This window comes from Passer domesticus, chromosome 7 (genome assembly GCF_036417665.1).
Source record: "Passer domesticus isolate bPasDom1 chromosome 7, bPasDom1.hap1, whole genome shotgun sequence".
NCBI classification, from domain to species: domain Eukaryota; kingdom Metazoa; phylum Chordata; class Aves; order Passeriformes; family Passeridae; genus Passer; species Passer domesticus.
Window position 1 is genome coordinate 48,368,426 of NC_087480.1, and position 15,009 is coordinate 48,383,434.

At 44.5% G+C, this 15,009-nt stretch overlaps 1 protein-coding gene across 2 annotated transcripts in view; it reads left to right on the plus strand.

The window, feature by feature from the left end:
* SYDE2 (synapse defective Rho GTPase homolog 2) overlaps positions 1–15,009 on the plus strand; it is a 36,138-nt gene that overhangs the window by 1,836 nt on the left and 19,293 nt on the right. The window contains exons 1-2 of one of the 2 annotated variants that reach the window (XM_064428425.1): positions 8,003–8,275; positions 11,617–12,315. In XM_064428425.1, coding sequence (XP_064284495.1) covers positions 8,167–8,275; positions 11,617–12,315 — 808 coding nt within the window. In that variant the 5' untranslated portion in view covers positions 8,003–8,166. Of the gene's footprint in view, positions 1–8,002; positions 8,276–11,616; positions 12,316–15,009 lie in introns of those variants that run through there. The other variant, XM_064428424.1, reaches the window with a different exon arrangement.

Here is a 15,009-nt window from a genome sequence, read left to right on the forward strand (position 1 = left end):
GGAGACTATGGCATTTAGGAAACAAATTTTAGCACTAAGAAGCAAAGCTGAGGGGTTAAATAAAGAGAAATATACAGTGAAAAGTTGATGTAATCTATTAGACATACATGGTCTTTCAGAATCCCCAGTATTGTGACATCCATGTGAAATTTGTTGTATTAAAATGCTGTGGGTCTTTGTTGTGAACATTACACAGATTATGCTGGGGCATAGCTGGAAACTCAAGTAATTAGAGAAGAGATTAGGATAAAGTAGTGCTTCTATCCACTAAAGAATGTAAATATTTTGAATATTTTCAATAGCTCACACTTCTCTAACAGGTCTCACCTGAAGAGTGCCCTTACTGTGAGTGCCCACTAGAGAAAGCACAGAAGGCTTTGTAGCCTTTTCTGAATACTTGATCAGCTGAGACACATTGAAATATTGTCTCTGTGGGAGTGAAAAGTCAAAGTACAAAGTAAATTGATTTTCAATTATTTAAAAGAGTAAATTGCATTTGAATATATATATTACTGTCCAGGTAATATTCCTGCAAGCTCAGAGGAACCCGTGCAGGACTGGCTGGTGGTCCCTGTGCCAGTGCCTGGTGTCACCTCTGCCCCCAGCAGTGTGGTTTGCTAGGATGGGCAGGGAAAGGTGCCATGGTCTGAGCAGCCACAAAAGATCAGCAGGAAATTACAGCAGTACATCATGAGACATGATGAGAGAGAACAGCTGACTAACATTTGGGTTAAATACTTGGAAATGCTTCCTAGCTGCATGACCACAGGATGAGGTGAGGTCGTTGGGATAATAATAGAACCATATAACTCGAGATATTTAAACCCAGATTGACTTGAATATGAACAAATGGAGGACATATGTATGTGATTAAGGGAGCACAAATGAGATTCTAACTCTATTTTTCACCTTCATTTTCATGGATTCTGTTTTGTTATGATGGACTGAATGTTATGATGGACATCAACAATTAAAAGAATCTTGACCACAGCCATGAGCTGCTGTGCTTTTACCATTCCTTGTTATCACAGCAGTGAGTGCTGGAAGCAAGCTGTCAGCAGACGGTAGGCAGCAACTCTGGCAAGTTTGCAAATAAGGGACTTTCCCCACTGCAGCCAGCTGGCTCAAGTATTAATCTCCTTGCTGCACTGCTCTTTACAAGTCAAAAAAGCTCATCAGGTCGCAACATGTATCCTACACTGGCTGTCCAAAGCAGGGAAACCTTTTTCTCTGATGAAACACAGTCTTACTTGATAGGTGCACTCCAGGACATGCAAAAAAACCCTCCATGGTTCCTCACCATTAATGTCTCTGATTGCTCCATTTGACACACACACAATAGAGAGAATGAAGAGAATATTTCATGTATGAAATTCCACAGATCTCTCAGCAGCCTGGGGTGATATGCTGTGTTTCTCTGGCTTTTTTTTTCTCTCCCATTTATTTTGGCTTTGTAACATACAGGATAACTATAATGAAATTATCTTTATGCACACTTGTAAAGTTTTCTGAGTAGTAAAATTACTTCTATAAAAGAGAGAAATAGACTAGGTCCTTTCAGCTTGCAAAAGTCATTGCCAGATTCTGCATACAGAAATATCTGTTACTTAAAATTTAAGATTATGAAAACACATCTTTAAGGCATCCTTGTGATTATCTTAAGTCGAGTACTTTGAGCATAGCACACTACATACAGTTCTTTAAAAGGATCAGTCTTTCAATTTAAGGATGTTTCCACTTTTTTTCCTATATATTGCTTTTCCTGATACCACATTCAGAAGTTTCTCATACTTTGTGAAACTTTGTCTCTTATACTATGTAAAAGAGTTTGGAAGTTGATGGTTTGAAAAATTGCTGTTTCTAAAGTTAGAAGTGGAAGAAAGGGGAATCTACTTTCTGAAAGTTCCTAAGAAGATGCTCATTAACTGTGTTCCCCCAGTCTGGCATTTTGTTGGCTGATAGTAGGTAATTGGAAGTCATTCCATTCATACAGGGTTGTAAGTTTTGCAGGCTTTTTAATAAATGAATTTTGCACATGCTGCATGTTTTAAGGCTCTGTGCATAATGTGATTGATGACAGATGTACCTTGCACCATCCCCTGGGCTGTGTTGGGTGGCCTGGCAGAGCCAGCTGTGCTAAGGGTCTGCAGGTGTTACAAGCTCCTGTTCAATGTTAACAGGGGCTGCTAAAGGACACAGCTTGAAAACCTTGTAGCTCCAGCTAGGTGGGAGATGAGAGTCACAAATGTTATATTTAATCTAAATTTGGTTTAACAACCAAATTCTGTGAGAGCCTGAATGGTGGTGGACACTTTGTGAAGTCACAAGGCCAAGTAGAATGATGGACACTGGTGGACATGCATGAGAGTTCTGCTTCTTCTCTGTCCTCATGGGGCAGAAATGGCAGGGCCATGAATATGGTCCTGGCCTAAAGATAGAACAAAATAGACAGACAAATGCTTATTTACTGATTTTATTTCTATCACAGACAACCTCCTGACGTTTTGAGCAAAAGTTTAAAGCTGTTTTCCTCTGACCAAATATATTATACTATTTGCTGTATTTACTTTCACTTCAAGCAAGGTTGAGTGCCACCAATCTGCTGGTTTTGTCTCCATGTTAGGAGAAGGTAATTGTGCTGATGCTCATGATACAGACTATTTTTACCGTATGGGTCATGCTTTGGCTTCTTTATACTCAAAATACTTTTGTATTTTTAGCATATCTTCAGTGAGACTGACATCCTACCATAGCACTGGCATGTTGTAAGACTGCAGGCAGAGGTGGTAATGACAGCCCTGAAGTTCAATGACATGTTTTGAAAAAGTCATAGAGATGTTAACTTGCATTTTCTAAAATGTCAAAACTAACTTTAAAAAATACATGGAAGATGCTAAAAAGAGCATGAATTACTGTCTTATTTCTGCTTAAGCAAAGCACAGAAGGCAGAGCTGTGAACATTCTGGCTGTTTAAGTTAGCTGATAACTATGAACAGAAGAATTTCCATCACAGTGCTCATTTGACTCTAGGTTTACCTTATATGGCTGTTCAAATCCTTCTCTGTTTAATTGTAATTACAGTTTAACAGGACAGGTAGACCATACCCCTGGAAGCAATGGGCTCAGCACTTTATATAAAGGCAGGGTAACCTGATGCTGTAGGTCACATTGCCAGAGCCCAGGTGGCCCATGCCACTGGAGTCAGAGGAGGGCTGATGGTGGCAGTGGCTTCTCAGAGGTGTGTCACCTCCTGGTGACAAGGCACCCACGTTTTGTTGGAGGTGGCCAAGCAACAGCAATATGTGTGCAGCACACCATGTGTAATATCTTGGCAGCAGTGCCTCAAAGCTGTTCTGGTTGAGGAAGGTGTCTGGCAAGGATGCTCTCTGAAAGGAGGCAGTGGTTTCAGCCAAACACTTCACTGCTCTTGGAGTCTCTGAAGTCTGCTTTTCAAAAGGGCTACTCCAACTGCAAATATTTCCAGTGACCAGGGAGCAGATGGTGGACCCATTTTGGCAGTGAACACCTTCAGCTTTGTCCAGCCAGTTGTCTATCAACCTCCTCAGGTTTAGAATATAAATGTTTTATTCTCCCATTGGTTTGTCTTCCTAAGATAAGTAGCTGTATTCTGGGCCTCTGGGGTGCCTTGGCTGGCCAGTTCAAAATAGGGTGTGGGGGTAACAAAGCTCTGGATGACTGTAGTGGTGTCTAGGTCTGAGAGAGATCAGTCATTTGGCAGGCTGGAGATAAGACACACAGCTATTAGCTGCCTGCTAGAGTTTCATGGGACTCTTATTTCAGTCCATTTTGATGTCAGGAAGGCAGACGCTTTCAACAAAAAGAGTGCTCACAGATTTTATTGGGGCATTCAAATGCTTCCAGTTCCCAGCTGTCATCAGCTCCACTTTAGTCATATAGTTGTCACTTTATCCCTCTGTCTGCAACAGGTCTTGAGAGAAGAAAGATACTGATTTGTTAAGCTTTAATGAAAAGGAGACTCATTCATGTTTCCAGACACTTTTAGCTTTACTCACACAAATGAATCCCACTGAAGGAAAATAAAGTACATCTTTCCACAGGTACATCCAAAATTAATAAGAAACTATTATTTCAGATACATCTGAGGGGATCTTGTATGCTGTGAGGGATGGAATTTTCTGAAGTCAGACCGGAGCAGTTCAAAACCAGTCCCCAAGTGTGTACAGAAATGAAAGCCTGTGTACTTAGGAAAGCACAACTTCTTCAACCTATCTGCTGAGGCAGAGCTTATCTCTGGTGCTGTCAGCAAGGCTGGAAAAGGTTGTTTTTCAGTCTTTCAAGAGGAAATATTTAGCTGCATAATTTCATTATTCAACTATATCAGTGCCCAAACATTGCTACCTATGTACCAGCATCTTCACCAGGGATATCCTTCTGATAAATGCATTTTTTTTTCCAGCTTAAGTAGGACTTTTTGCCTATTCAGATATTTACAGTTCTTATATTACCAGCTTGGAAAAAAAAAAGTAATTGGTGAAATCTCAATTTGTTAATGAAAAAAACTTTTAAAAACATTTCTCTTTGTACCATCAGAAGAATATTTTCTCTTTGCTAAAAGTTACACTGTTTAACTGGTCCTAAATATTTGCCTGTCTCCTGACAAGAAGCCTCTTCAAGTCTATGCAAGCTCTAGTCCCATTCTCTTAAAGTAGCTTTTACTTTCTGTAGAAGGCCAAATAAAAGGACTCGCGTTCAGCACTGTGTGCTTTGCAGCTCCTGATCAAAACAGGCTGAGCTGAAAACAAAAGCTCAGCTTTGACTCTTACTCCACTGGCTCAAGTTAGCTCCAGCCAGATCCTTAATGTTACTTTATTTGCAGGTTTGGGGTTTTATGTACAATCAATGCCAACACTGTTGGGCAAATACAGGATGCATAGGGATTTTAAAAAAATCCAGCTGCCAACAAGAAAAAGTGCTTTGTAACCACAGTTTGGAATGGAAACAATTTTCTAAGATACAGATCAAACTGTGTTTATAGACTCAACTATTGGCAGCTTTTCACCAAGCTATTTCCTGTGTGCCCATTGCATAGAGGAATAATCTGAGTGCTTAAACTAACATTTAAAATCATACAGAACATGAAGGAAATAGTGTGTGAAGCAGCGTGGAAAACACAATGGTGTAGAATTTTCTTTTGTTTCCATAGGTAATGCTCATGGGAGAAGGCAGTAAGTACTGCACACCAAATGCCAGTACTCCAGTTCTTTGCAGGATTTGGTCCTTATTCTGGCCAGTACTTACTTTCTACTAATGTTATTTTAAAATTGCTGAAATGTCCAAATAACAAACATTTTCAAAAATGCTTCCTAAATTAGACAAACTTGCTAAATGTTATATAGTTGCTCTAAGTGCAGCAAATTATTGTTCCTTAGTAAAATAATTCAGGCAATCAAATGTACACATGAACAGAAGTAATCTGATTTCCCATTAGAACAGGTGGAAAATCTGAAGGTCTGAAGATAAAGGTCAAGGTAGATGTAAACTGGTTTGCTCAGTTTGAAATGGTTGCAACAATTTTTTCTTGCAGAAAAAGCCCAGAATTCAGCTGCTAGCTGTTTGGAATGTTTTTGGTGTTTTTCAGTGGGGCAGGTTTCCTCTCCCAGACTTGAAACACATGCCCTTCACTTCAGGCATGCATGTCACCTCCTGACAGCTTCAGTAAGGTCAGGGCAGTCTGGCTGTGGTGCCCATGCAGAATTTTAACTGGGTTTTTCTTGCTGATGTTCTGCTTGGCTGGACTTCATTCCTTCTATCCAGGCTAGAGAGCATGGCAGCTCCAATAGAGGAAAACTTTATGGTTAGGAGAGTAATTTAGGTAGGATGGAACCTGTGGAGATTGTCCAGTCAGCCCCAACACAGGGCAGGAGCCATGCCGGTGACTTTGGCCAGGGCCACACAAGTTCTATCCACTGTCTCCAGGAGAGAATTTCCGCAGCTTTTCTGGGCAACCTCTTTTGGCATCTAATTATGACATGCACAACAACAATATCAAATTTGTTTATACTTTTCTTCTTCAGCTGTATCCTTACAGATCACTTCTGGGAGGTATAGTAAAAGGCTTAGCTTTACATACTGACTCCAGCTAGAAATCAAACATTTTTGTTGGGAAAGAAAACCACCTAAAGAGGTAAGATCAACTCAGGTGAGGTGGTGCTGGGCTCTTCCTTTACCTGGACTCTTGGATAATGAAGAAAATGTAACTGTGGATGAATTTTCTGGAGACAGATGCATGCTGGAGACAGACATGGATTGTACACAGCAAGTGAGCTGTCAGAAAAGCATTGACAGTTTTGGGTCTGTGCATTTCTTGCACTCTAATTTGCCTGAGATGCAGTTCCAAACGCAGTCCATGGGTGCTGCAATGCAGCTGCCAGAAGAAGCAGGATCTGAGGCCACGGGGGCAGATCCGTTGGGACTCACAGTTTCCCATCTGCACAGCAGTGAGTATTGGGATCATTCCAACCACCACCATTGCTTCTGGGATTTTTCCCAACCAAAGGCATTCTGGAATGGTTTTACATCTTGCTCTGAAACTCGTACACAGTTATTTCACAATATGTGTATTTAAAGGAATGCAAATGGTTTCAACAGACAGGATGGCAAAATAGCATTTCAAGTTGTTGCACTGTGATATATGGTAACTACTGTGAGATTTATTTTAGATTAAGAGAAAACACAACCACTCTGAAATAAGTTGTTTTTACTTTGTATAAATACAGGTATTACTGGGTTACTACTGTTGGTGTCTCACATATAAAGATTCAAATATTTAATCTAATTTTGTTCTTCAGGAAGATTTCGTTTCAGATGAGCAAACTGTAGACCTTGCTCAAAATTTGGTAAGAGAGGAAATCTGTGAATATGTGTGATGCTTATATGCGGCATGTTGCTTTCTCTAGAACCAAACAAGCCCTTCCTTTGGTCCAGGATTTGAGTGCTGTGCTGGGCATGCAGAATGCATGGAATGCCTGTCTGCTCCTGGCTGCCTTCCACAGTGCAGTGACAGCCAAGCTGCAGCCAAGGGGTAGGAGATGGCAGTGGGTCCTCTGCTCTCACCCACCACAAGACAGGGGTACTGCAGATTGTTTGTAAGCTATGCCACATAAAAAGCTGCAAAACATAGTCCTGAAGCTGTTTATAATGAAATTAAATGCAGGAGATGTAGACTCAGGTACAAATTAACCAACAAATCCATCTCAGTACTTTATCTTGGTGAAAAATCAATGCTGTATCATCTGCTAAGATCGTACTTGACGGGCTGTGCATTTGCTAATGGAACCAATGCATGATGTAGCTGAGCAGCATGTCCAAAGCTGGGGTTTTGCCCACTCGAGCAGCCTCAGCACATTATTTGCCCTGTCCTAATGCTGTTTGTCTTCTACCGGCGTGGCATTTGGGCTGGGATAGTCACAGCTGCCAAGAGCGAGGCCAGCTCCATCCCCGCACGCCGGGGCCGGTGGAGAACCTGCCAGGAAGCGAGAACTGCCACACGCTCAGCCTGAGCCCGGGGACAGACACAGCTCTGCAGCCCACAGATTTGTTTCTTTGGGCGCTGGGGGAGCCAACATCAAGGCAAAGTAAGCGATTAAAATCTGCTGCGATTCCTGTGGTCTGTGTCAAGAAACGCTACGCACATGGCGGCCCAAGGAGATGATGACACGGGGGGCCGCCGTGGGGAACGGGGTTCCATGGGGAGTCCGTGCCCACACAGCGCCCGGGGCCGGGGGTACGGCACTCCCGGGCCCCGGCTGCGCTCCGGGGGTACGGCACTCGTGTCCCCGGCTGGGCTCCGGGGGTACGGCACTCGTGTCCCGGGCTGCGCTCCAAGGGCACGGCGCTCCGGGGGCCCGGCCCTCCCCTCACGCAGCCCGGTTCCCCCGGGGCGACCCCGCGCGCGGGCGGGGCGGGGCGGGCGGTGGCGCATGCGCGGCGCGGGCGCCCTCTCACCCCGCTCAGCTATGCCAAGTATGTGCGCGGCGGAGCCGGGGCCGGGCGCGCGCGGCGGCGGCGCCATGGGGCGGTCGGGGCCGGGGCTGCCGGCGGGGCCGCCGCGGCGCTCGGGGGCTGCGCGCTCCCGCGGGCCGGGGGGCAGCGCCCGCTGAGCGCGGCGCGGAGGCAGCGCCAGGCATGGCCGACCCGCTGCGCAGGACGCTCTCCAAGCTGCGCGGCAGAAGGTCGCAGCGAGGCGCGGCGGCGGGCGCCGGGCACCGCCACGGCGGAGTCTGCGCCCCGCAGGGTAAGTGCTCGGCCGCGGGGCTCCTCCACCTGCCGGCCCGCGCCGGACGGGGGCTCCCGCGGCACCGGGATGCTCCGTGCCCGCAGCGCCGGGCCGGGCGGGCGCTTGGCTCGCGGGTCGGTCCCGAGCGGCGGCAGCGAGCCGTCGGTACCTGCGCTGCTGCCGGGAGCGGGAATTCCTCGTGGGAGCCGGAGCTCCTGCGGCTTCGAGCAGCGCTGTGTGCTCCTTGTCTGGTCTCCCATCTGCTTGTCACTCCTCGGCTGCTGTTTGCCCGCTGGCGTTGGGTGGCTTGTTCGCTTTTTGAAGATGCACTCGAAATCTTACAGATCAGTTTTCAGTTTTGTCGTTGTTCCGTTTGAATATGTAGTAGTTATACTTTTGTTAGGAAGCTTAGTGAAAGAGAACGTGTTTAAGTATCAGCCAGAAGAACTGAGAGTTTTTTGATCCATATATGGAGAGGCTGGATGAAGCTGTGCCCTGCTTCCATGCAATCTGCAAAGCCAGGCATGGCATCGTGGTGAAGTATTTTCTGTGCCCACGGAGTTGGCATCAGGTCAGTTTTGACTGCAGTTGAGTTGAAACATTGAAGCTTTTATTTCTGAGCATACACGTCTTGCTACTATTATAGCTTAACTTGAAATACTGATTTATTTAATTTTTTGTCAATGGAGTGAAAGGTGGAGGAAATACCTGACTTTTTTTTTTCTTGAATACCATATTGAAGCCTTTTGAACAGGAACTGTTGTCGTGTTTGGTATTTGTGTGGAGACACGGTCTTAATTATATTAAATGTAATATTAAATAGGTATGTGAAAATGCTAATAGTAGGCAGCATTCTTCTGAATGAAGCATTGCTCTAGAACAAAAAGTATGTTCCTGACCTGTAGGTCTCTCAGGGCTTTGTATTTATTTAAAATTAACTCACTCTTGTAACAGCTAACAACACTGAAAACTAGTTCTGTGATATTGAACCACTGGTTGTGCAGATACTTGCATGTGAACCAGTTTGTTACTAAAATAAACACAGGCATAAGGGCTTTCAGGATCAGGGCCAAGTTCGAATAAAGGGGAAGCAGTGCTTGCAAATACTGCTAGCAATTGCAGAAACTGCAGTTGGAGATGTGTGTGTAAGTGTATGACTTGGATGAGTTTCAGTGAGCATTTCCAATCAATGACCTCTGGCAGCAGGTGGCTGATGAGCGTTGGGATCGTCCTGAGCCCTGTGGAAGGAAGGAGTGTCCCTGCGAGCAGCCTTGGTGGAGGAGGGATGGTTCTGCACTAAGCTTTTGCAGATGGCTCGTTATGGAGATACCTGGGTGGATGTTGAAAACAAAGTTTTCTGCTGCTAGGACTGGAGGGCAGCCTGAGGCTCACACCAGATGTGTCACTGGGCGTATGTTTAGGCACAGTGTACCGCTTAGGAGCTGTTGTTTTGGGAATTGCAGCCTGTCCTAACCAGTGCGGAAGGACCCGTGTTTCTACAGCGGAGCAGGAAGTAGCAGATATTTTTGTTTGTGGAAATACAGCTCTCGGATGCTCCAGCTATTTATGTCACCGGAGCAGGGACTATCCTTGGAATGAAGCAAGGACTTTGGGATAGCTGTCACTGGCAGGAGGATGCCTACCCGAGAAGTCCCTGGCCCAAGCAGGCTTCTTGGAAACATAGGCATAGCCCTAAGCCCATTGCAGATTAGTTTCCTCTCCTTTTGTTGAGTTCTTGCTTGAAATTGTAGTGTGACAGTGTGTAAGGAGGAACCATTACAACAGCATGCTTCCATTTCCAGGCTGGGGGGGGCAGGAAGGAGTATGATTGCTGCCAAATCACTGAAACCTTGACAAGAGATCTGCATTCACATTTTCGTCTGGTTCTGTTACCTGACTGACTTAGGCCCCAGTGTAGCAAAGCACTTCAGTGGAGGTGTGCAAAGGCTTCAAAAGGAGCACGATTAATTTTGTTAATTCTTTGAAACAAGTTAATTCTTCAAATCACAGTGATAATACTGCAGTTTAGCTGAACAAGCAAACTGTATGCTTTTGAAAAATCACCAAATGATGAATCTTTCATCAAGTAAAATGGTGGTGTTTCAGATCTTATCAAGGATCTCTTCTATCATTAATGTACAAACCTAAAAAGAGGGTCAAAGGGAAGGTGTTCAAATGAGTCTTTTTCATGTCTCCCTTTCTACAGCAAACTTGGCTGGATTCACAGAGCTGCTCCATGAGTCCTCCAGAAAGGTGCCCATATTTTAACATCCATTATTGGTGCGAAAATAATTATTTGCTAAGAATAATGCTCAAGCAGTAAGGAATAGCTGCTTCCATCTGGAAATTCCAGTTGCAGAGGGCTTCATGTGAAAAGAGGTTGTCTGTTTTATGTGAACCCAGTTACCCCTGTTCAGCCTCAATGGCTGAGCGAGCCCATGTGGGTTGTCCTGGTGTGCAGAGCAGCATGAGGGTTACCTGACTGCTCCCTGATTTTAATTTGGATGTGTTTGCAGCTTTTCTTCCAGTCCTAGTGCAGGGGTCGTAGCTCCCTGATGTGCTGCAGCCAGGGGGGTATGGCACTGCTGCCGAGTGGAGCTTGGCTGTGCTCTGACAGGGACCTCAAGTGTGAGTGGCACTTTCCATGGGCAATTAAATGTTTGTCTGTTGCTTCAATGAAACTCTCAAGTTTTGGGAACAGTCACTGGAATTTGTTCACTTCTTGTGTGAAATTTTTGTTGTTTAAAAACTTCTCTACATTTCTTCTTTCTCCTTCCTTATTTTCATGATGGTGTGTTTTGTTTTATTCCCCCCAAATCAGGGGATGATTCAGTCTTAATTGCAGGTTAAAGCTGGTAAGGACAGTTCCTTTCTGGAGGTTCTTGTGTAAGACATATCGTCATCTTTATTTATGCAAAAATTTAGAAATTAGTAGATGTGGGGGTTTTGTAGCCATTTAAGCAGTACCTTGGGACTGTTTCTTCACTGGCATAACTAAACTGGAGAAGTACTGTGTAGTAACTTTTCAAACCAATTGCACCTGAACTTGGCAGAAAAAAGCAGCCATTTTTGTGGAAGTATGCATGACCTTTCAGCAGAGCTATCTCACTGCCATTTATCTAAATTACGTGGTGTTAAAAATACAGCCAAGCGTGCCCTGGCTCTTTATTAGCTATGTGCACATTCTGCTTTGATGGGCTGAAATCTAATTTTGTGCTCATAGCACCTTATCTTTTGTCCTTTTGGATGAGGTCTGATGCAAGTGTTATACGACAGCAGATGTGTTTATCTGTCAAAAGCGAAACGATATTCTAAACATTTGTCTTTCCCTCTCTTTTTGCCTTCCTTTCTGGGAACAGATTTCATAGAAAATGTTTACATAGCTTCGAGAAGCAGGAAGGAGCCCGAGTGCCCCCAGGCCAGCGAGGTGCCCGAGCACAGGCCGCAGCTGAACAGCATCACCGTTTCCAAGAAACGCAGCTGGCTGCAGCAGAGCACCCACCGACGGCCCCCTCCTCCTCTGGAAGAGGAAGATGCCTGTAAGGAAGCGCCCGGGGCCGTTGTCCCGGTGCCCAGGTCTCCCGTCCCGCTGCCCGAGCCCGCAGTGCCCTGGGCTCCGTGCGGGTCGGCCGCGGGCCGGGAGCGCGGGGCGCGGAGCTGCGGCCTGCTGGGGAGCGCCGCCCCGGACTGCGCCGACGAGGGCGACGCCGATGATGAAGGAGAAATATGGTACAACCCCATCCCTGAAGATGATGAGCCCGACTTGCCCGGGGTCCACCCTCCTGCTGTGAATAGCCTTGTTGCTGTGGGCTCCCCGTCAGCTCGGTACAAAGCCCACGCTGGGGGTGACTCTGGGATGGCCGCGAGTCCCCACGAGGGTCCCTCACGCCCTGCAGAGAGCTCGGGGAGCGGCCGGGCGGCACAGCCCGCTGAGGGCAGCCAGGCGGATGCCACGCAGCCCGGGGAACACGCACAGCAGCCCCTGCAGAAGTTTGCCTGCAAGGCTCCCGCTGTGCCAACAGCAGAGGACAATCCTGCCTTCAAGTGTCCTTCCACAGGTAAGACTGCCCAGGAACACAAGTGTTTGCACCTCTGTTGTATTTTAGAGGAATAATTAACCTTTGTTATGTCTCTTTCTCTTTCTCCACCTTGTGTGTTATCAAGTAAACTTTGGGTGGAAATGCGTGTCAAGTGCATTGGAAAGGACTCGGGTTGTGAGACTGATGCCTGCTAAGCGCAGAGGTGCACAGTTGTTTCCCAGTTTGTTCATGGCATGTCCAGGTGTGGTTGGTCTGGGTTCTCTTTGGCCCCCACCTCACTGAAGACAAAGGTTTTACAAAACGAGCTTGCTGAAGCCTGGTAATGTGAGGACACACTGGGTTTCCTTTGTCAGCTGGTGTCTAGCCCTGGCCTTGGATTCCTGCCTCAAAGCTACTTAATGTCTGCAGAAGTTTCTTTAACTTGCTGTCTGGGACTTTTTAATAAAGACTTTTTGGTAGACCATATAAGTGCTATTCATCACGTCGCTTTCTGTAATTACTGTCTTGTTGACTGTCTCAGGCTAATCTAATAGACTGGAGAAGAGTGGTTTTCACTTTCAGGAGCCAGCCTCTTTGTTCCTTGTTATCTTTGGCTGAGTGTTTGATAGTCTCGTTTCCATAATTCCATTAGTGTGTGAATTTAGCATCATATTAAGGATTTTTCCCAGTCTGTTAAAAAACCCCAAACAAATATAAAACCACACCAAACAAAAGTAAGCAGAAAAAACTCTCCCAACCCTTTCCAAAAAGGTATTACTTTTAATTACTTACGTGCCTTGTATTATCTCGACCTTAACTCTAGTGTCCTGTTCAAAGTTAGAAACAGCGTAAAGTTCAGGAGGCACAGAATTCCAGGTTCCCTTCTTTGGAGAAAGATTATACTTTGCACTGACATTTAAGAGCCTGTATTTCTGCCTGGTTCATCACAAAGGATCTGAAGCATTGTTGGGGAAGCCCAGGTGTGTGTTGCATTCTGGAGGGGCTTCTTTTTGGGTTGTCCCCATCCAGCCTCACCATCGTGGCTGTCTCTGGCCCCATGTCCCTGTGTACTGGGAGCTGCTGTGCCTGGATTCCTGATGTAAAGATATTACATCTGGGAACGGGGTTTGTTTTCAAAGGCACCAGAGCAACTGCTGTAAACAGCAGAAGGAAAAACTCGGTCTGCTGGGGGCTCACATTTTGTTCTTTTCATGGAAATGCTGCAGATACAAGCAGATTTGTAGTTGCAATGTGTGTTAAAGTTTTTGGGCATTTATTACAAATAGCTCGCTTTATATCTGTTTTAAATACTTAGACCAGTTTTATTTGCTTGCATGACAGATGAGATAATATGTTCTTTGGTAGATTTTTGTCATTTTTGGGGCTCTAGATGCTTTGTAGAGGTCACTAAGTGTGGTTATTTAGGAAGGCCATGTGTCCTGCAAACTGCTTGACCTCCATTTAGTTGGTTAATTTCTCTATACCTGGGTGACTATTTATTTTTTTAAAAGAAGTTTGTCCCTTTCTGTAAGAAGAAAAATGTCAAACTTGTTTTCATACTGAAGATGCACTTATTTCTGAAAGCAAAGTTGTCAATTTCAAGAGTTTCCTGAAACTGAGAGAGAAGTTACGAATTTCACCTGATTGTTTGTTATGCATTTAGTCAATTAAGGTACTTCAAATGCAGCTCTCCTTCTACATGTGTTGGGTGGTGATCACATTGAATAGATTAATTGATGATGAAGTGGATCCCTGCTGCTTAGTAATTGGCTTTATTATGGAGAGGTGGCTTAGTTCTTTTTAATCCAGTTAAAGTATCTACAGTTATTTCCAGTCAAATTTAAAATGACAGCTCATCCATATAAAATTACGACATGAAAGGCACCATGGCCAATTTCACTTTATTTGTGTTAGGACCTTGTTTGAGTTGTACAGCTGGTATGAAATGGATGTGCCTGTTTGTAGAGAGCTGGGTACATTAAGCAGTAACTCCTGTCAAATAAGAAATGAAAGCTTTGGGGAAAAGTCTGCTTACCTTTCTTATTGATGTCATATACAATACATCGATATTGGTTAGCATTGGAGCCTAAATGTAATGCTTTCTTTTTTTGGCTTATTTTTTTGAGTCTTTATTAGACAGGAGTTTTTTTATGAAAAGAATAAATGATAAAATTCTGTTATTGTGGATCTTTCCAAACAGAGCACCAAATAGGTATTTCCTGTAACTGTTACTAGTACAATGGATCATAATTGTAGAGGTGCTAATTTGTTCCATACTCTTAATTTACATTGCTAGCTCCTGGTATTAATCTGGTTACTTTCTACAGTAAAGGCCATTTATGTTAATAGGATTTGTCAGGTAATTCTTTCGTGAATAATTCCGGCCTTGTTGGCTTTAAAAAAGAAACTGATTAGAAATAAGGCACCCTTATAGCAGAGCTTGGGAAAAAAAAAAAAAGTATTTTCTTTATAACACGTATTCAAAAGGTAGGAGTGAGAAGGTAACTTGGTTCCAAGTTAATAATGTAGAAACAGCCCAGCTTAGGCTCTTAGGTCTGTGGGAGAAGAATTTAGGTGGAAAGAACCCTGGAGGCTGTATTTAATTATTGTCTCCTTGCACAGACAAAATGGTTATGATTGGAAAATAGAATTTTTTTTTTGTTACAAATGCAATATGTGATTTTTTTTCTCTCTAAAATGTTGAAGTAAATTTTCTATATAACTGTTTAGGAC